Below are 22,590 nucleotides of genomic sequence, written 5' to 3' on the forward strand. Positions count from 1 at the left end.
TGGATGATGTTGAAGGCCGCAGTGGTCTTCAACCTGCGGACCTCCGGAGGTTTCAAAACTACAACTCCCAGCAAGCCCGGACAGCCGATGGCTGCCCGGGCTTGCTGGGAGTTGTAGTTTTGAAACCTCTGGAGGTCCGCAGGTTGAAGACCACTGAGGGCGAATGATGATGAAGGGGGGGTGTGGGGATGATGAAGGGGGGGGTGTGGGATGATTACAAGGGGATGATGAAGGGGGGATGTGTGGGATGATAAGGGGATGATGAAGGGGGGATGTGGGGGATGATGAAGGGGGGATGTGTGGGATGATGACAAGGGGATGATGAAGGGGGGATGTGTGGGATGATAAGGGGATGATGAAGGGGGGATGTGTGGGATGATGACAAGGGGATGATGATGAGGATGTTAATGACGGGTCTGGATGATGACAGGGGGGGATGAGGTATTTCCCACCCTAGGCTTATACTCGAGTCAATAACTTTTCCTGGGATTTTGGGTTGAAATTAGGGGTCTTGGCTTATACTCGGGTCGGCTTATACTCGAGTATATACGGTAATTGATCTGAAATAAGGACCAAATATTGACCAAAATACTGTATGAGAATCCCGCCTAAAGCTATGTTTACACATCGTCTTTGCAGCATCTTTGGTACAAAGAAAGGTCAGTTTTGAGTTACAAAAGACAAAAAAAAACAGACATTTTTTTCTAATTATTGAGTTAGAAGGAACTCAATGAAAAAGCAGGGGTACTCTATAGGAAAGAAATGTTTTCAAATGAAGTGATACCAGAAAGTTATACTGATTTGCAAATTAAAATCCTAATCCTTCCAGGATTTACCTGGTGCTGCATGCTCCAGAGGAATTTGTGTAGCTCTTTCCAATCGGTCCACAGTGCTATCTGCTGCCATCTCTGTCCGTGTATGGAGCTGTCCAAGCAGGAGCAAATCCCCATAGAAAACCTCTCCTGCTCTGGACAGTTTCTGACATGAACTACACAACTTCCCCTGGAACATACAGTAGCTGATAAGTACTGGAAGGATTAACTCCTTAACGACGAAGGACGTAAATGTACGTCCTGGTGATGCGGTACTTAACACACCAGGACATACATTTACGTCCTAAGCATAATCGCAGCCAGGGACCCGCCGGTAATGGTGGAAACCCGCGATTCCGCGGATGTCCGCCATTAACCCCTCAGATGCCGTGATCAATACTGATCACGGCATCTGCAGCATCGCAGTCACTTAACTGGATGATCGGATCGCCTGCAGCGCTGCCGCGGCGATCCGGTCATCCAGCACGGCAGACGGAGGTCCCCTCATCTGCCTCCGCTGTCTTCCGGGAGTCTTCTGCTCTGATCTGCCTTCCCACAGACCAGAGCAGAAGATGACCGATAACCCTGATCAGTGCTATGTCCTATACATAGCACTGAACAGGATTTGCAATCCAGTGATTGCTTTAAATAGTCCCCTATGGGGACTATTAAAGTGTAAAAATAAAAGTAAAAAAAAGTAAAAAAATTAAGTAAAAAAAATGTGAACCCCCCCTCCCCCAATAAAAACGTAAATTACCCCATTTTCCCTATTTCACCCCGAAAAAGTGTTAAAAAAATATTTTATATACATATTTGGTATCGCCTCGTGCGTAAATATCTGAACTATTAAAATAAAATGTTAATGATACCGTACGGTGAACGGGGTGAACGTAAAAAAAAAAAAGTCCAAAATAGCTGCTTTTTTAAAACATTTTATTCCAAAAAAAAAATTAATAAAAAATGTATTAAAAGTTTTATATAAGCAAATATGGTATCAATAAAAAGTACAGATCACGGCGCAAAAAATTAGCCCTCATACCGCCACTTATACGGAAAAATTAAAAATGAGCTACAGGCTTGAGCAATAAAGCCCCTATCTGACTGATCTGTGCAAAGCTATGGCTTTGCAGGGATCAGCATAGGAGATCAGTGTGTGCAGTGCTATAGGTCCCTATGGGAGCTATAACACTGCAAAAAAAAAGTGAAAAAAAAAAAGTTAACAAAGGTCATTTAAACCCTTCCCTACTAAAAGTTTGAATCACTCCCCTTTTCCCATAAAAAAAAACTGTGTAAATAAAAATAAACATATGTGGTATCGCCGTGTGCGAAAATGTCCGAACTATAAAAAATATGTTGTTAATTAAATTGCATGGTCAATGGCGTGCGCGCAAAAAAACTCCGAAGTCCAAAATTGTGTATTTTTGGTCACTTTTTAAACAATGAAAAAATGAATAAAAAGCGATCAAAAAATCCGATCAATACAAATATGATACTGATAAAAACTTCAGAACACGGCGCAAAAAATGAGTCCTCCTACCGGCCCGTATGCGGAAAAATAAAAAAGTTTATAGGGGTTAGAAAATGAGAATTTTTAACATATAAATTTTCCTGCATGTAGTTATGAAAATATCCAACCTATATAAGTAGGGTATCATTTTAACCGTATGGACCAACAGAATAAAGATAAGGTGTTATTTTTACCAAAAAATGTACTGCGTAGAAACGGAAGCCCCCAAAATTTACAAAATGAAATTTTTTCTTCAATTTTGTCGCACAATGATTTCTTTTTACCTTTTGCCGTGGATTTTTTGGTAAAATAACTGATGTCACTGCAAAGTAGAATTGGTGGTGCAAAAAATAAGTCATGGTATGGATTTTTAGGTGCAAAATTGAAAGCGTTATGATTTTTAGAAAGTAATGAGGAAAAAATGAAAATGCAAAAACGGAAAAACGCTGAGTCCTTAAGGGGTTAATAAAAGATATTTACAAATGTCCTAAAAGACAGGACTAAAAAATTGTGTGAACATGGCCTTAGAGGCTCAAATCTCTCTTGTTTCAGTGGACTTTTACCAGGCTCAACTTTGCAACTATTATGTGCCATTGTTGTGACATAACAATGTGTAGAATACAGTTACAATACAGTATATACAGTTTATTACAAAGGATTACACTCTTCCCAGTGGTTTAACTAATTTCTCAAAACCATACCTCTATAACCTCAACATGTAGTCAATATTATAGCAACACACAGTCACTTATATCAGTGTATGTATTAAATGTGCCACATTTGTAAGCCAGGCATATCCATACAGAGGTTAAAAAAAGGGTCATATTTAGAATTTACCTGATTATAAAAGGGCAGTTGATCTGCTGCAATATATTTTTCTCCCAGTACACATGTTCTTGCTGATGTGTATCTACAATGTGCTTTTTCTTAATGCACTTCAGTGCAAAAGTCATATCTTCATCTTTTAGTTTCACCTAAAAGTGAAAAAAACATATTCAAGATTTTTGTTACCATAGGACCCCATATACCAGATGGAGGCCGAAAGAGTATCCTTTTGGCCTCCATCAGTGTGGTATACATTGGTATTCTTTTTTACTGTATAAAAAAGCACAATCGACTATGGTTTTCTATTTAGAGTAAACCAGTAAAAAAATAAAAAAATAAAAAATAAATAAATATATATATATATATATATATATACATATATATATATATATATATATATATATATATATATTACATGTACCTCAAGGGATAGATTTTCATTACACTGAAGTCTATACAGTGGCATATGTCTGCTGTCAAAAGAATGTGTGGGGAAATCCTCCTTATATATATAAGGCTCGAGCACAAAGGGAAAAGTGCCTAACTAAAGATAACTGAAGATTGGCAGTGTATGTGCAATTTATTCACTATTAGCTGAGTACCTGGCGCTGAACGTTTTTTTTCTACCTAATCCTTGTGGGGGAGGAAAAGCAACAAAGAAAAAAGCTTTTTTCCTCAAAATGCTGTCCTCAAATGCTGACCCTATATCCCGACCCCAAATCCCCTCCTCATAATCCGACCTCATATCCTGTCTCATATCCGGTCCCTATATCCGGTCCCCATATCCCGTCCCCATATCCAACCTCAAATCCCGACCTCATATCCTGTCCCCATATCCTGACCTTATATCCCGTCCTCATATCCCGTCCTCATATCCCGACCTAATATCCCTACCTCATATCCCGACCTCATATCCCGATCTCATTATGTCCCAATATCTTGTCCTCATATGTAATCCCCATTTCTAACCCTCATATCCCGTCCTCAGGTCGGGCTGAGTTGTGATGAAGATATTTTTTACTGAAAATAAAAGGGGTGTGGCTTAATGGTAGGCATGTCTTTGCAAGATGAGGCATGGAACGCAGGGAGGGTGTGGCCTGCCAGCCGGACTGACTCATTCATCACGAGATGCAGAGCGGAGCTTCTGGAGTAAGGTACCAGATGTCCCACATACTTGTATGAGACTTTAAACAAAAAAACCCTTTCTTCACATAAAGGGGTAGGTTAGGGTTAATTTAACTATAATATATTTTTATTTGACATATAAGTAACCAAGTATTAGCGAAACATCTCCAACCGTACAGGAAGTTAAGCATACATTTCCCATAGATTGGCATTGGACTTTAAACAAAAACCCAGACCCTCACAAATGGGGGTAGGTTAGGTTTAAAGGGGTTCTCCGGTGCTTTGACATCTTATCCCCTATCCAAAGGATAGGGGATAAGATGCCTGATCGCGGGAGTCCCGCTGCTGGGATCTTGCATGCGGCACCCCGTTTGTAATCAGTCCCCGGAGCGTGTTCGCTCCGGGTCTGATTACGGATGACCACAAGGGGGGCGGCGTGTGACGTCAAGCCTCCGCCCCTGTGTGACATCATGCTCCGCCCCTCAATGTAAGCCTACGGGAGGGGGCGTGATAGCTCCAGGGACTGATTACAAACGGGGTGTCGCGTGCAAGATCCCTGGGGTCCCCAGCGGCGGGACTCCCGCGATCAGGCATCTTATCCCCTATCCTTTGGATAGGGGACAAGATGTCTAAGCACCGGAGAACCCCTTTAAATTAACTATCATATATTTTTAGTGGACATATAAGTAACATGTGACCAGTATTATCAAAATATCTCCAGCCATTTGGAAGCTATGCAGTAACATATATTTCCCATAGACTTGTTTGAGACTTTAAACAAAAATCCAGACCCTGGCAAATAGGGTGGGTAAGGCTTAGTTTACCTATCCTATATTTGTAGTTGACATATAAGTAACATGTGTATCAACTTTTATCGAAATATCTTTAGCTGTTTGGAAGTTATGCTAGAACATACACACACACACACACACACACATTCATACATACACACACATTGAGCACAGATTTATCAAACTGTGTGAGAAAAAATTGAGTGATTTTCCCACAGCAACCAATTACAGCTCAAGTTTCACTTTACCAGAGCTCGTTAGCTGAGCTGTGATTGGTTGCTGGGGGAATTTTTATTTTTTTTCTCTCATACGGTTTGATAAGTCTGGGCCATTGAGTTTATATATACTGTATATAGATTATTTATCTGGATACAGTGAAGCACTATAGAACTGAATGGTGTATAAAACAACATCTAAGTAGTAGGGGTGCTACATGGCAACATTACTACTACTGCCATGCTACATGGCAAACCTTGTGTGGTTCTCTCTCTCTCTCTCTCTCTCTCTCTCTCTCTCTCTCTCTCTCTATATATATATATATATATATATATATATATTTAAAACTCATTGAGGGTAATCTATCATTGTATATAGAGTTTTTTTTTGTCTATTTTTTAATGCAAACATTTGCGCAAGAGTTTTTGCGTTTCTTTTGCGCAAAATTTGATAGAATTCTTTATACCCATGTCTACAGTTAAGTTTAACATAAAGCGCTTTCTACTGTAGAATTGAATTTATTAACTGTGTGTTTTTTTTAAACGCCAAAAAAATTTGCAAATGCACTTTTCTTGCGCAAATATACACCACCTCGGAGGACACGTACCAAAGTATTCTAAAGCATCTGAGAATTATATTAACTATTTTGAGACAGTTAGGACTACTACTCCCATCACGGACAGACTGTTCCCATGATTGGAGTTATAGTCCAGGGGCTGAGGTGCAGATCACACTGGGTCATTCTCTAGAGATCTGCATTTATTAACTGTAAAAGCCGGCGGCACATGCGGCTACAATGCGCTGCCCGCCGGCTCCTGTATACACCGCTCATAATTCATAATCCCCGCCACTGGGAGACAGGAGCTCTGATTGGTGAATAGCTATTCACCAATCAGAGCTCCTGTCTCCCGGGCGGGGATTATGAAATGTCACAGCTGTATACAGAAGCCGGCAGTGCAGTGCAGCCGCATATGCTGCCGGATTTTACAGTCAATAAATGCAGATCGCAGTGGGCCTCTGGAGAATGACCCGATGCGATCTGCCCCTCAGCCCCTGGACTATAACTCCCATCATGGATGGAGTTTGTCCATGATGGGAGTAGTAGTCCTAAAAGTCCCACAGCAAGGGGATGTGCAAGTGCCATCCCTGAGCGCTGCGGATCTACAACTACTCCCATCATGGGACAGACTCTGTCCCATGATGGGATTAGTAGTCCAAGGGCAGAGGGACAGATTGAGCTACACAGTCCAGGCCTGACTCTGTTCTCATTATGCGTTTTGCTTAATGGGAGCAGAGCCTTTCTGGCAGTGTGTTCCCAAACATGGAGACTCCAGCTGTTGCTTAACTACAGCACCCATGATGGGAGTTGTAACTTATCAGCAATTGGAGGCTCCCTGTTTATGAACACCCTGCATTGTGTGCGTTTTCCCCAGGAGAGAGCGCAAAAAAATGTACTAACCCATATTTCTTGTTTTTCATTTCTTCTCATTTTACATACCTGAATGTGGAGGACTACGTCAGATTCGGTGGACTGTGACGATGACCATCGTTTTTTAAATTTCAATAAAATGGTCAACTAGGGCTGTGGGGGAGTGTTTTTTTTAAATACATTTTTTTTTCAATGTGTTGTATTTTTTATTATTGAATTTTCAGGCTTAGTAGTGGAAGCCGTCTTATAGACAAAATCCAGGGCTTAGCGTTAGCCCCAAAATCAGCTAACCTCTAATTATTATCCCGGTACCCACTGCCACAGTGACGCCGTCAAGAGCTGGTACCAACAGGCCCGGAGCATCAAAAATGGCGCTCCTGGGAGTAGACGGTAACAGGCTGGTGTTATTTAGGCTGGGGAGAGACAGTACTTCAGGCTGTTGCCACTTGGTTGGTATCTGGTGAAAATAGGAGGAACCCTATGCGTTTTTGTTTTTTTCTATTATTTAAAAAAAAGTAATAAAAAAAAGTGTCTGGTTCCCCCATTTTTTCATTATCAGCCAGATACCAACCAAGCAGCAACAGCCTCATGTTACCAGGGTGGGCAAGGACCATTGTTACTGGCTCTCCCCAGCCTAAATAACACCAGCCAGTTACTGCCTAGGCCCAGGAGCGCCATTTTTGATGCTCCGGGCCTGTTGGTATCGGCTCTTCTCGGCACCCCTGTGGTGGTGGGTACCGGGGAGCAATAATTGGGGGTTAGCGCTAGCTGATTTTGGGGCTAACGCTAAGCCCTGGCTTAGTAATGGATTCTGTCTACAACATGGCTTCCACTACTAAACCTGAAAATTCAATTATAAAAAACACAACACATTGAAAATTTTTATTTATTCATAAAAACACTCCCCCCACATCCCTCGTTAACCCTTTTATTGAAATTTAAAATAACGTTGTTCATCATGGCAAACTGCCGAATCTGAACCAGACTCCTACCAGCTCCATCTTCCACCCTCCCTCCGAATCCATAACTCTTCCAATGTCTCCCTTCTTAAACCTGCTGTCTTCAACCGTTTCTCTCCCAAGCTTTTTTCTCCCACCCCTGTTGCCGGTACCTCCGATATTTTTTCTGTTAAGGAGATCTTGGCGACCAAGATCTCTCGGGGGAAAATATTTTTTCTGGTGGATTGGGAGGGTTGCGGCCCTGAGGAGAGGTCTTGGGAGCCTGATGAGAATATCTTGGACCGCAATCTCATTCTCTCTTTTCTGGGCACCAAGAAGAGGGGGAGACCTAAGGGGCGGGGGGTACTGTTAACGCGTGCGCTCTGGTCCCCGTCCACGGACCGGAACGCCCGCCCCCTCGACCTTTTGACCCGGGGTCCCGGAGCCCGGGTTCCCTTGTGTCTGGGACGCAGCTGCCGTGACGGCTGGCCCCTGTTCACGCACCGCGTCCCAGCTCCACTCACCTGGCTCCCCGCTCCTTGCGCCGTCCTTCTCATCCTCCCGGTATGCTCGGCCCCGCTCTCTAGGGCGCGCGCGCGCTGCCTTCAGTGAATTTAAAGGGCCAGCGCACCGGTAATTGGTGCGCTGGTTCCTCACTTCTCCTGCCTTCCCTATAAAAGGCACCTGCCCCTTCCTGCTCTTGCCGGATCTTTTTGCCCTAGTGCCTCTGAGAAAGCGTTCCTATAGTGTGAATTGCCTTGCCTGTTGCCGAACCCATTGCTACCGCCTACTCGCCTGTGAACCCTTGCCGCCTGCCCTGACCTCTGCTACATCCGACTACGCTCCTGCCTGCTCCCTGTGTACCATGCCATATCAGCTGCCTGATAGGTTGAGTTGCTACTGGAGGATACGACCTGGTGGTTACTGCCGCAGCAAGACCATCCCGCCTTGCGGCGGGCTCTGGTGAAAACCAGTAACCACTTAGGTCCTCTGGTACAACCCGCGTCATCGCCTCTCAGGTCCGGAGGATCCACTACCAGTCCAGCCGGTACGTGACAGTGTGTATGTATATGTGTGTGTGTGTGTGTGTTCCAGCATCACGTCCAAACCGCTAAAGATATTAACATGAAACTTGGCACACCTTACTTATATGTCAACAACAAACATAGGATAGGTAATTTAACCCTTACCCACCCTTATTTGCCAGGGTCAGTTTTTATTGAAAGTCCCATATAAGTCTTTTCGAAATTTATGTTATTGCATAATTTCCAAACAGCTGGAGATATTTCAATAATACTTGGTCACATTTTACTTATATGTCAAATAAAAATATATGATAGTTAAATTAACCCCTAACCAGCCCCCATATGTGAAGGATGGGATTTTTGTTTCAAGTCCCATGCAAGTATATAGGACTTTTGGGGCCTTACTCCACAAGCTCGGCTCTGCATCTCCTGGTGAATGTGTCAGTCCGGCTGGTAAGCCACACCCTATATCACAAAGACACACCCACATGTAAGCCACACCCCTTTATCTTTCAATATCTTTACAACAACGCAGCCCCACCTGAGGACGGGATATGAGGATTAGAAATGAGGATTAGCTATGGGGTCGGGATAGGAGGACAGGATATGAGGTCGGGATATGGTGTCGGGATATGGGGTCAGGATATGGGGTTGCGCTATGAGGATGGGGTCGGGATATGGGGACAGGATATGGGGTTGGGATATGAGAACAAAATATGAGGACAGGATATGAGGTCGGAATATGAGGAGGGGATTTGGGGTCGGGACATGAGGAGAGGATATGGGGTCAGGATTTTGGGATGGGATATGAGGATAAAAGCTTCCTCCTTTGTTGCTTTCCCCCACAAGGATTAGGTCGGAAAAACCAGGCAGCGCCGGATACACAGCTAGTCGATAATAAAACTACAACTATTCAATGCAGGTTTATGAAGGACAATAGTTAAAGTTAATGAACACTGCTGTTTTGTCTGCTTGAAGGCAGAATTACATTCACTTACTCCTCAACTAACCATACAGAAGAAGAGTGCCACCTAATGCCTTGTAACAGTTCAACTGTTGATTAATAATACAATAGCACAAAAGCCTTTAAAGGTATTATGATATGTAAACAAAAATTTCACATTGATTTAAATATACCTTATACACTGAACTACTGAGAAGAGAAGTGAATAATAGTGACATTGAATGACATTGATATCTTATCAAAATGGCTCCCCTCAGAGTTTTCACTAACCTTTACTCCAACTATGTAGATCATTACCATAATTTTTAATCTGTATTGTCACTTATTGCACTTATACTACAATTGATAGTACATACAGTTGTTTACCTATATGTTTACCTGTTTGTTTCTTCTTGGGGTCCCACCTATGTTTGACTTGTTTACTACATTTGCTTAATATAAGACTTTAAATAAAGAATGTTCTAAAAAAAGCAATGGATATATGAGGCAGCATGTGAACATTATATTCTTGAAGTTGATGTGTTAGAAGCAGTAGTAATAGGCAAGAGTAAGACTCCGACAAGAGCAGAGTTGTGATGGCTAGTCAGAGCATCTACAAAATGACAAGTTTAGTGTCCTCAGGATGCAGTGTATTTGAAACCAGATACCACAAGACACCTTGAGAGGCTTTGTGGAGTTTATATCAGTTTTGAAACATGATGGGGCTTACACAATATTATGTTTAATGTCAAAAGTGGATCTATGTATACTGTAATAAATACATAGTCTGCAAGCTTACCAGCTCAACACGGCCAAATCCTCCAGTACCAAGAGTTGTGATAACATCCAAATATCGGAATGGAGAAGTGCTGGAGAACCTGGATACTAATTCTCTCAACTGGTTGACCTCTGAGTTGTCACGTGAAATTGAATGGTGGAGGCTCTTTCGTCTGCAATGAAAACATTTATTCAACATAGAAATAATTATTCTTCAAGGACACAGATATATTATTCTCATTAGCTTATTTCCTGACAATTGCCACAAAAGCAAATAAACAACCACACTGTGGCAGCCCAGAGATGTACAATGAAGGGGAGACATGTGAAATAGCTCAGGCCTGTAGGCCTCACACATGTCATGGTTTAGAGCTCAGTGGTAACCAGCATTTTTTGGCCTTACATAATGACTCCTCTAACTCCATTGGCTGTCACAGAGATGAGGGCATGGCACTAAAGATGGTGATACTTTCAGTTCACAAAAGACACACCTTGTGTAAGTGTCCTGGCTGAAGGTATTTTTCGAAGTGCTCTTGGGGGTAATATGCAATAGGGGAACCAGACACAGTGGTTTTATCACAATCATGGTTTGCTTTACTAAGGTTCTGCAAGGACTTGGAGGCATAGGTTCACTCCTGAACATCCAAAACATTAACATTCAGGATCTACTTGAGGCTCTAACGGGGGTACGCAATGTGTTAGTGTCTCTCTAGGGCTAAGGAACTGGTCCTCTTTTTACTCTAGCTCTTCTTTCACTAGTCCTATGACTTTCTCTCTGAAGCAGGTGGGGGCTGGATCACAGCATAGCTCAGAGGTACTGCAATTCCCATCATCAGGATGTGAAACTGAAAAATACTCTTCTCTACAGCCCACTTATAGATTAGGACAAGTCAGGATAACCACTTGGACCAAATTTTTAGCTCAAATGGAATTCTTAGCAGGAGCTGATTGTCCTCAGCTATCCTTTAACAATTCCTCAGCAGAAGACTTCTGAAACATGACTTTATCCTCTCACTACAGAGGCTAGCTCTCCTCTGACTAAAACTTTATATTCCTCTCAGTAGAGAGGCTGGACCAGAGTAAGTTTCTCCTTCCCTTTTGAAAGTTTCCTAGATGTCTGTGTATGTTAATCCTTTGTGCTTGAAGCCATGCCTGGTACATTTAAGTTGCAACAATATGTGAACAGTACACAATTGGTAGAAAACAGTACAAACATCACAGGCACAACTGCAATAAAATTATTTATCAGCTGACACCCAGCCACAGGGGGTAAAGGGATTATGTACAGGACATTTACGTCCTGTACATAACCGCGGGCATCGGAGTGATGCGCGTGTCATGTGCGGCTGATCCTGGTTGCTGATCGCGATCTCGCGGGCATCCGCCATTAACCCCTCAGATGCCGGGATCAATACAGATCCCGGCATCTGCGGCAGCACGCGATTTTAATGAATGATCTGATCGCCCACAGCGCTGCTGCGGGGATCCAATCATTCAGAACGCCGCACGGAGGCCCCCTCACCTGCCTCTGTCCGGCTTCCGGCGTCTTCTGCTCTGGTCTGAGATCGAGCAGACCAGAGCAGAAGATGACCGATAACACTGATCTGTTCTATGTCCTATACATAGAACAGATCAGTATTAGCAATCATGGTATTGCTATGAATAGTCCCCTGTGGGGACTATTCAAGTGTAAAAAAAAATGTAAATACATGTAAAGTTAAAAGTAAAAAAAAGGGAAAATCCCCTCCCCCAATAAAAAAGTAAAACGTCCGTTTTTTCCTATTTTACCCCCAAAAAGCGTAAAAAATAAATTTAATAGACATATTTGGTATCGCCGCGTGTGTAAATGTCCGAACTATTAAAATAAAATGTTAATGATCCCGTACGGGGAACGGCGTGAACGTAAAAAAAAAAGTCCAAAATTGCTACTTTTTTAATACATTTTATAAAAAAAAATTATAAAAAAATGTATTAAAAGTTTTTTTATATACAAATGTGGTATAAAAAAAAGTACAGATCATGGCACAAAAAATGAGCCCTCATATCGCCGCTTATACGGAAAAATGAAAAAGTTATAGGTCATCAAAATAAAGGGATTATAAACGTACTAATTTGGTTAAAAAGTTTGTGATTTTTTTTGAAGCACAACAATAAGATAAAAGTATGTAATAATGGGTATCATTTTAATTATATTGACCCTCACAATAAAGAACACACGTCAATTTTACCGTAAATTGTACGGCGTGAAAACGAAACCTTCCAAAATTAGCAAAATTGCGTTTTTCTTTTTAATTTCCCCACAAAAATAGTGTTTTTTGGTTGCGCCATACATTTTATGATATAATCAGTGATGTCATTACAAAGGACAACTGGTCATGCAAAAAACAAGCCCTCATACTAGTCTGTGGATGAAAATATAAAAGAGTTATGATTTTTAGAAGGCGAGGAGGAAAAAACAAAAACGTAAAAATGTAACTGTCTGAGTCCTTAAGGCCAAAATGGGCTGAGTCCTTAAGGGGCTAATAAGGTTTGAAGCAATTTCTGATTTATTTTGTGTTAAAGTGCACTGAAGTAAATGTATTACATGTTGTACCATAAATATTTAATAGAATTTCAAATTATTCTCCATTGCTTGTAACTAGATTAGATTAAGATATGTGTTGATGGCCAGAATGTATAACACTGATGCAATGTAAAGAGTTAGTAAAGTCTTGTATAAAATGTGAAAGTACGGTACATAAAGCATGTAGAATATTAGCAGGTAATAAGATTGGCTATACAATGCATATATGTGTCAATAGGTTATCTGTGTATGGCGGCAGAAACCTTTTTAATGCCATTAGGGAAGCCTAAAGCAAGATGTTCTTTATACCTCAAGTTGCAAACATAATGTTTAATACATTTTTTCACACAAAATGTAATGAATCTGCCAAAAATAACTCAATTCACCAGCATGTTATATATCTGCAGAGCTTTAAAGCAATGTTCCTATGAACATTCTCCTTGTACATTATATCAGACATCAGACACCTAAACTCTATGCTCCACTGCTCAATGTAGTCTACAGCACACAGAGGTTATCCAGCTAAAAATGATATCTTATCTTTTGAATAGCCTTCAATATTAGATCGGTGCAGGTCTGACTCCTTACACCCTCTCGATCAGCTTTTAGCTGCAGAATATGTGCTAAAAAGCAAAAACTCTAGTGCTAGAACTACTATGTTTGAAAGTACAAACTGTCCTGCATGTAAATGTTGAAGAAGCCACCTTGTTAGCACAAAGTTTTTAAGCATCATAGTTTGCAAATATATAATCAACTGTTAGAAGAAGTGACTTATCTAAATGCACTTTATGCTAACCTGGACCCTCTGTGATCAGATACTTATAAGTTGTCTAAGGCTGTAGTGCTCTTTTGACTTACCTTTCACAATTCAAATTATAAACAGTGTAACACACTAGCTAAAATGCCACAACCAATAATGGCCATACATATATATATATAGCATATACATCTCTCAACAGAGCAATGTTAATTCACATTTATTTTTTAGAGCTGTTCATCTTGCATCTTGAGATAGGATATTAAGCAGCGAGGAAAGTAAAACACATCTGAATGTCTTTGAGCTCTCCTTTGTACTGCATAAGATACTAAACAACATTTCCCACATCTAGAATGCAATTTCCAACACAAAATGTGCTAGATGTGAACTGAAGTACAACACATGCCAGGAATATAAATGTCTTCATATTAGAGCTCCTAGGGGGTCCTTATATGAACACTGCATGTCACAGTATATATTGAGTTATTAACAGATATGGGCGTACAGAGCAGCTGTCCCTGGCAGAATAATCCTCAACAGACGTCTGTCATGATCATATTAAAGCCCTTCTTGCATCCAACCAACATTTAAACATTGGCGAAAATGTATGGATTATGTCCTTAACATTTACAATGCTATGGGGAACTTTTTCTTTTATGTATACATTCCACTTTAGAAAATGAAAAACAATAAGGCAATGCTCAATTCAAACAAAACTGAAATAAGAAACGTTTGAGGTACAATCAGCATTGCTATATTATAGATGGTAGCCAAGACTTTAATTAGAAATGATTCTTACATCTTTCGAGAAGGTGTGAATGGACAGTAATAAGAAACTCTTCCTATTAATTGGTCCTTGATATGAGAGTATATGCGTGGCTGTGAAAGCATAGATTGGTTCTTGATAAGAAATTTAAGGGCCAGCAGATTGAGCTCTCTATGGGAGTTATGAAACAATTTTTCTACTAGAATATTTTACCTTTGACATAACACTCAACTGTTTTTTTTTTTTTTGCCTTTTTTAAAAAGACCCAGGAAAATAAACACAGAACGTCAAATGATATTCACATAATAGAAGGCAGCTGTATAACATAGAGCTGTATATGGTGATACTATACTTTTGACAGCTGTGAACGCTATTGTTTATTTTTAGTAAAAAAAACATGTCTGGTCACTTAAAATGTTTTCAACATAGCTCAGAATGGTGTAAAATAATAAAAAGTCATATTTATATTACCGACTCCCCATCACTCCCGGCCCAATGCTTCTTTAGTACCACCAGTCTCTGTACTCAGGCCAGTAGCTACAGGACAGGCAAACCAAGCAATAGCTTGGAGCAACGAGCTGGCCCAGGGCCCCGAGCAGAGCTGGTCCTCCTGTCTGGAGCGCTCGGCCTCCGGCTCCTATGTTTGTGTGCGCCCCGGCTCACCTGTAGCCTGTCGTTTCCGGGAGGTGAACTCAGGAATATGTCCCCACCCCCAGTGCCGTACAGTTACGCTGTGACGCTCACGTCATGTCACGCTCCCAGAATTCAAGGGCCGGCGTTACTACGTCCTGACGCCGGCCCTAGAGCATAACGTGCGCGGTGCGCATAGCAACAGCGCAAGCGAGATTCTGTCCTGATTCAGCCCCTGAATCCCTACCGGCAACTGCAGCAGCAAAGCAGGTACCAGCCGGGGCCCCCGGGGGTCTAATGATAACCTAGGCGTACTACTACCTGCCTACTGGGTCTGAGGGGAGGGGGTTTATCTGGGGGTACCACCTTCCTACTAGGGGGGGAGGATAATCTGGAGCCCCCAGATTAACCCCCCAGTAGGAAGGTGGTACCCCCCGATTAACCCCCAGTAGGTAAATGGTACCCCCGATAAACCCCCTCCTGGGGTACTGGGGGTACCACCTGCCTACTGGGGGGGAGGGGGTTAATCTGGGGGTACTACCTGCACACTGAGAGAGGGGGTTAATCTGGGGGTACTTTGTTCCTACTGAGGGGGGGGGGGAATCTGGGGCCCCCAGATTAACCCCCTAAGTAGGAAGGTGGTACCCCCAGATTAACCCCCTCCCCCCCAGTAGGTAGATGGTACCCCCAGATTAACCACCTCCTGTGGTACTGGGGGGTACTACCTGCCTACTGGGGGGGTTGATCTGGGGGTACTACCTGCTTACTGGGGGGAGGGGGTTAATCTGGGGGTACTACCTGCCTACTGGGGGAGGGTTAATCTGGGTTTACTACCTGCACACTGAGGGAGGGGGTTAATCCGGGGGTACTACCTGCACACTGAGGGAAGGGGTTAATCTGGGGGTACTACCTGCATACTGGGGGGGAGGTGGTTAATTGGGGGTACTACATGCCTACTGGGGGGAGGGGGTTAATCTGGGGGTAATACTTGCCTACTGGGGGGAGGGGGTTAATCTGGGGGTACCACCTTCCTACTGGGGGGGATAATCTGGGGCCCCCAGATTAACCCACAGTAGGAAGGTGGTACCCCCAGATTAACCCCCTCCTCCCCCAGTAGGTAGATGTATCCCCAGATTAACCCCCTCCTGGGGTACTGGGGTACTACCTGCCTACTGGTGGGGTTGATTTGGGGGTACTACCTACCTACTGGGGGGAGGGGTTTAATCTGGGGGTACTACCTGCCTACTGGGGGGGGGGATTAATCTGGGGGTACTACCTGTACACTGAGGGAGGGGGTTAATCTTGGGGTACTACCTGCATACTGGGGGGAGGTGGTTAATTGGGGGTACTACATGCCTATTGGGGGTGGGGGGTTCATTTGGGGGTTCTACCTGCCTACTGGGGGAAGGGGGTCAATCTGGGGGTAATACTTGCCTACTGGCGCAGGGGGTTTATCTGGGGGTACTACCTGCCTACTGGGGTCAGGGGGTTAATCTGGGGGTGCTTCATGCCTACTGGGGGAGGGGATTAATATGGGGGTACCACCTTTCTACTGGGGGGGGATAATCTGGGGCCCCCAGATTAACCCCCCAGTAGGAAGGTGGTGCCCCCAGATTAACCCCCTCCCCCAGTAGGTAGATGGTACCCCCAGATTAACCCCCTCCAGGTGAATATTTGGAGGTATAGACTATCATTTGAATATATTCAATAATATTTTTTATATGCTGGCTTGATAATATGAATATAATATATATATACATTATAGAATACTACACAATATTGTGGGAGGGGCACTGATGATCGAGTGTCATACTATTAGTTAGTATAAGTTTCCACATATCCATCACATACTTCTCTCTGGTAGTGAGTTACTGAGGACTGAACTCTTTTATACTGGGGGTTCTACCTGCCTACTGGGAGGGGGGGTTGATTTAGGGGTACTACCTGCCTACTGGGGGGAGGGGGTTAGTCTGGGGGTACTACCTGCCTTCTGGGGGGGAGGGGGTTAATCTGGGGGTACTACCTGCCTACTGGGGGGGAGGTGATTAATTGGGGGTACTACATGCCTACTGGGGGAGGGGGTTAATCTGGGGGTAATACTTGCCTACTGGGGGAGGGGGTTTATCTGGGAGTACTACCTGCCTACTGGGGTAAGGGGGTTAATCTGGGGGTGCTTCATGCCTACTGGGGGGAGGGGGTTAATCTGGGGGTACTACCTGCCTAATGGGGGAGGGGGTTTTTCTGGGGGTACTACCTGCCTACTGGGGGAAGGGGGTTAATCTGGGGGTGCTTCATGCCTACTGGGGGGGGGGGGCAGTTATCTGGGGGTACTACCTGCCTACTGGGGATCTAATTTGGGGGTACTACCTGTCTACTGGGATGGGGGGGGGGGTGTTAACATGGGGGGAGAATGTAACATGGGGGAGAATGTCGCATGGGGGAAGATGAGACGGGGTAGGGTTGGGAAGGGGAGAATGTGATTAGGGGGATAGAAATGAAACGGGGAAGATGTGAAATGGGTGGTGGATATAAAATGGGGGAATAGATGTAAAATGGAGGGAGATTGGACATGAAATTTGTTTATAATATTGAAATTGCAATATTTAGGTCCATAATTGCAATCACACAGTTTCCCCATATCGTGCAGCCCTACTAGCTATGTACCTGGCTACCTAATTACCTACATCAGTGTTTCCCAACCAGGGTGCAAAACTATCACTCCCAGCATGCCCAGAAAGCCAGAGGTCATCTGGGAGCTGTAGTTTTGCAACAGCTGGAGGCACCATGGTTAAGGACTGTTAGGTACCATGCTCTGTTACTGAGTGGGACACCAAGGGGGGCATTATTACAGGCCTATAGATGAGGAGATTGTGTAGTGTTAAGGAGAGCACTGGAAAAATGCAGGGTCTAAGATGTTTGTTCTGCAGATGAAGAGAGATGAAATTTTGGCTGGAAGAAGACATCATGGCGGTCTGAGCCGGACAGGGAAGAAAAGGAAAGAGGACGACGCTGATCAGAAATACGTGACCTGTGAGTTCCTTCATGTAGCTGTAATCACTTATATGGGGTATATATCCTGTGTACAGCTGGTATATACCTCTATATGGTCCTGTATATAATGCGTGAGGTGGGGAGGGGGTGGGGAAGGGCCTCCATGTCTATTTTGCTTGGGGCCCCCAAATTCCTTCAAACGGCCCTGTCTGTACTTCCAAGTCCCTTTTGAAACAGACATGTGTCTTCACTGTCCTTAAAGGGACTATTTTAAATTGCACAGTTATCCCCTATTCACAGGTTAGGTGGTAACTAGCTGATCGGTGTGAGACCTCCACCAATCATGAGAATGGAGGTCAACTGCCCCCAACTGTCAATGGAGGCAAGCAAGAGCTAAAGCCAGGGCTAGACTATAACTTTTTGTAGCACAAGAGCTTCAGTCCAAAGTAATACATTGAGCTTTATTTAATTTGTGTACTGTAGCTTGTGTACTGCAACTTAATAGCTAAAATCTATATCATGCTGTCAGTATAGAGCTGGCCTAACAACTAAAGGTGGGTCCCTTTAAATCTCCTAAATCCAAGCCTCTGATAGCAGTGCCAGCTGTATTGAGGGGAGCCGTAATCTCTACACATGGTTTCATTACGCAGTACATAATCTAACTAAAAGACTTTGTATTAAAACAGCACTTGTATTTCTAATTATTATGATGATACAAGTTTATTCTCTCTTGAATGAGTTGCTCTTCAATAATATCACTGATGAGATCCAACAAAAGCCCAGTGATGGCTAATAAACAATTCACTCACATGGCAATTTAGAACTATCTGCTTCCCTGAAAAGAGCACTTATTAATGCATTAAAGATAGAAATAGATGGAGGTTGTTGTCATGTAACTGGATGCAGGGTGTTGAGCAATGAATTTTTAATGTTGCTCATAAAAACACATTAAATCTCTCTGAACATTATGGCCAGCAACGGAAAGGAATCTGTTGGCAGCATTTGAAAAGCCAGCTTTTGTCCATTTACCTCAATTTTAAATGTGTATTGTGGAAAACAGTCATCTACATGGCAGAGAATGGGACTTGGCTCAAAGTTCATTACCCATCTATAGTAAGATTGAATTAGGTTGTATACAAATATAAGACTTCATTAACACTGTGTTTGACACAGAGATGGGAGATATATTGCAAAATGTTAAAGGGGTATTCCAGGATTTTTTTTTTATTTGACTATGCTACAGGGGTTGTAAAGTTAGTGTAGTTCCTAATATAGTGTCTGTACCTGTGTGTGACGGTTTTCTCACAATTCTTATGTGTTTTTCACCCCAATATTTATTTTTATCAGCATGTAAAATGACTGTTGTCTTAGATTTTTCCCAGGTTGCAATGCGGCCGAGACCTGACATCACTAGTCAGCTGATGACAGGGAGCCTGTCTGCTTCAATGGGTGGAGTGATCGCTTGGTGGGAGAGAGATCAATCTGCAACCAATGCAACAGCAGAAGGCACCCTGATTGAAAACCACAGGTCTTTTGAATGGATGCAGCTCACTTATGTTTCAATGGGTGGGGTGGCTGATGTGTGGGAGGGAGGGAAATGGAATTCTGGGATTTGTAGGCAAAGAAGAAAATTCAAACAGGAAATACCGGTTCACAAAAAGCTAGCCACAGTGTTATGGTAATCTCACAACATAGCCATTTAGCCCCAAGACAAGCGCAGGTCCTTCCTAAACATGTTCATTACTGTCTGACAGGTACGTACTAAAATCACCTTATGGTGGAGAACCCCTTTAACTTACATATACCTATATCTCAGAACAATACTTCCAATAAAATGTATGCTTCTCTTTTTCCTCTTATTTTCCCTTCCTGCACTTTAAGAGGCTGCTTTCTGCAGAGAAAATTACTATGCCACCTTATACTGTACGGAGCCTACATGGCTCTCTAGGTCAAACATTAAATTCCCCTGTGAATTCTGTCAGTGTGTGTAAATTTGCACCAGAACACCTTGGAAAATTGTACAGCTTATCCCCCTTTCCTTGGGTTAGGGAAGGGGGAGGAATAAAATGTGTAGTGTGTCGGTAATATGACTTTCTTTGCAATTCCTGTGAAATAGCAATTAGAGCGATTTCATTGGCTCTATAGTATGTAGACTTTTGGTGAGGAATGTCAATATAGGCTACAGTACACAGGAAATGTATATTATTTTCTTCTCCCACTTCCATCTTGTTTTCTATGCAGGGTATATAATGGAGGTCTGTATCTACACAGTTCGTTTGATAATGACACAATACTGACAGTATATGTACTATCTGCCTCAACAGATATAATACAAAGACACAAAAAAATCTGGACACAAATGAATCTAGGCAAAACTGGAATTTGTAAATGTCTTTAATACTAAGATGGTACCTGGCATTCCTTCTGTCATGATCATTGAGTGCAAGTTGGAACACGTATTCCCGCAGGTAGGTCTGCAACTCCTGGTAGGTTCCAACCATTTGATTGAAAGTGCTGGTGGTAAAAAGTAAATCTACATGAATGTAGGAACAACTATTATCCTATATAATCCTAACATAACTCAGTATTACAGGTGGTATTCCCTCTTTTTGCAATAAAGATAATTGTGAGGCATGCTGAGTCCTTGATGGGATGATGGCAATAGTTTTGTGTGTATAGCTACTTTTTAGAAACAATCAATATATTTATTCCTTATTGTTAAAGGGGTTATCTATCCTGAAAAAAAATAATGATTTGTTCTCAGGATACAGCATTCCCACCAATTAGCTGTTTGAAGGGTCCACAGCGCTCGTGAGGGTCACAGTTTTTTTTTTTTCCGTTTACCCATTCTTGTAGCCTACATCAATATCCTTATAGTAACAACTGTGCAATGAAATGCAGCATTGCTCTTTTCACATGAATAGACTCTGCAGTACCTTTTACCACCACTACTAAGTATATGACAATGCAGGTACAGAGTATGTGTAAACACTGAAGAGGCTGTGCTACAGCCCCTTAGAACAGCTGACCAGTGCATCATTTATTTACACAGGCACAGCTGATCTTAATTTGCTTTAGCTATTTACTGATTCATTGCATAAGGGCTCTTTAAGACTGAAAGGTGCTTGAAATGTTCAGCTAGATCAACTCTCTTTAATGGTTGTCCAGTGAAAGACGTTTCTGATTTGGGGGTCCAACCGTTGGTGCTGCCGCAATGCCCTGAACAGAACTCCAGCTCTCTGAGATGAGCATGTGCTGCAAACGGCACACGCTCTATTCATTCTCTATGGGAGTACTGAAGAGACCCGAGTGCTGCACTCAGGTATCTCCGGAACCCCAACAGAAATGAATGAAGCACATACCGTTCGCAGCACATGCTTCTCTCTGAGAGTAAAGGTCCTGTTCAGGAGATTGCAGGGGATCTCAGTGGTTGGACCCCCCACGATCAGACACATATCACCTATCCTGTGGATAGGGGTTAAGTTGTCTTTCAATGGACAACCCTTTTATCTAAGCAGGACCTCACAAACTGAAAGTGTAGCAATCCATGCTTGTGAGTTCAAGACAAAATACATGTACATACAGGAAAGACTCGAACATAGTCACTAGCTGACTACGCCCAGGCCACTGAAGTCAACGGGACATGTGCCTATCAGTGTTTGTATGTGCCGGCTCTTCTTGTCTATGGGCACACATCCTCGTAAATAGGGCTGTAATACCAGACACATCCCATGGACAAGAGTAGCACTGTTTCTGGGGAAAAGAAAGACAACTTCTTCAAGAGATAATGATAACTGTTTGATAGAATAGCCAGCCGTGATATACTCAAAAGGGTACTCTGCCCCTAGACATCTTATCCTCTATCCAAAGGATAGGTATAAGATGTCCGGTCGCGGGGTTGTCGCCAATGGGGACCCCACGATCTCGGCTGCGACACCCCAGACATCCGGTGCATCGAGCGAACTTCACTCCATGCTGGATGACTGGTGATGCAGGGCAGAGGCTCATCACATCACGGCCATGGTCAAGCCCCCTCAATGCATGTCTATGGGAGGGGGCGTGATGTCAGTCACGCTCCTTCCCATAGACGTACATTAAGGGGGCATGGCCATGACGTCACGAGCCTCCAGTGCTGCACCTGACACTCTAAATTAGTGTTGAGCGGCATAGGCCATATTCGAATTCGCGAATATTCGCGAATATATGGACGAATATTCGTCATATATTCGCGAATATTCGCATATTTGTAATATTCTCGTTTTATTTTCGCATATGCGAAAATTCGCGTATGAGAAAATAACATATGCGAAAATTAGCATATGCAAAATTCGCACACCAGTCTCACACAGTAGTATTAGAGCCTTCTTTACACCACACAAGCTGGAATCTACTCTAAATGAACACCGGGTGCAGCAGGGAGATTGCGGCAGGACCCCCCCCCCCCCCCCCCCCCGCGATCAGGCATCTTATCCCCTATTCTTTGGATAGGGGATAA

General features: G+C 43.0%; 1 protein-coding gene across 1 annotated transcript in view; it reads right to left on the reverse strand.

Moving 5' to 3' along the window:
- Window positions 1–22,590, reverse strand: part of LOC130282437 (cGMP-dependent protein kinase 2-like) — a 201,128-nt gene that overhangs the window by 51,731 nt on the left and 126,807 nt on the right. The window contains exons 10-12 of the mRNA XM_056530692.1: window positions 20,508–20,609; window positions 10,411–10,561; window positions 3,157–3,293 (exon numbers count right to left, since the gene is read on the reverse strand). Coding sequence (XP_056386667.1) covers window positions 3,157–3,293; window positions 10,411–10,561; window positions 20,508–20,609 — 390 coding nt within the window. The remainder of the gene's footprint in view (window positions 1–3,156; window positions 3,294–10,410; window positions 10,562–20,507; window positions 20,610–22,590) is intronic.

This window comes from Hyla sarda, chromosome 7 (assembly GCF_029499605.1).
Source record: "Hyla sarda isolate aHylSar1 chromosome 7, aHylSar1.hap1, whole genome shotgun sequence".
In the NCBI taxonomy this organism is placed as follows: domain Eukaryota; kingdom Metazoa; phylum Chordata; class Amphibia; order Anura; family Hylidae; genus Hyla; species Hyla sarda.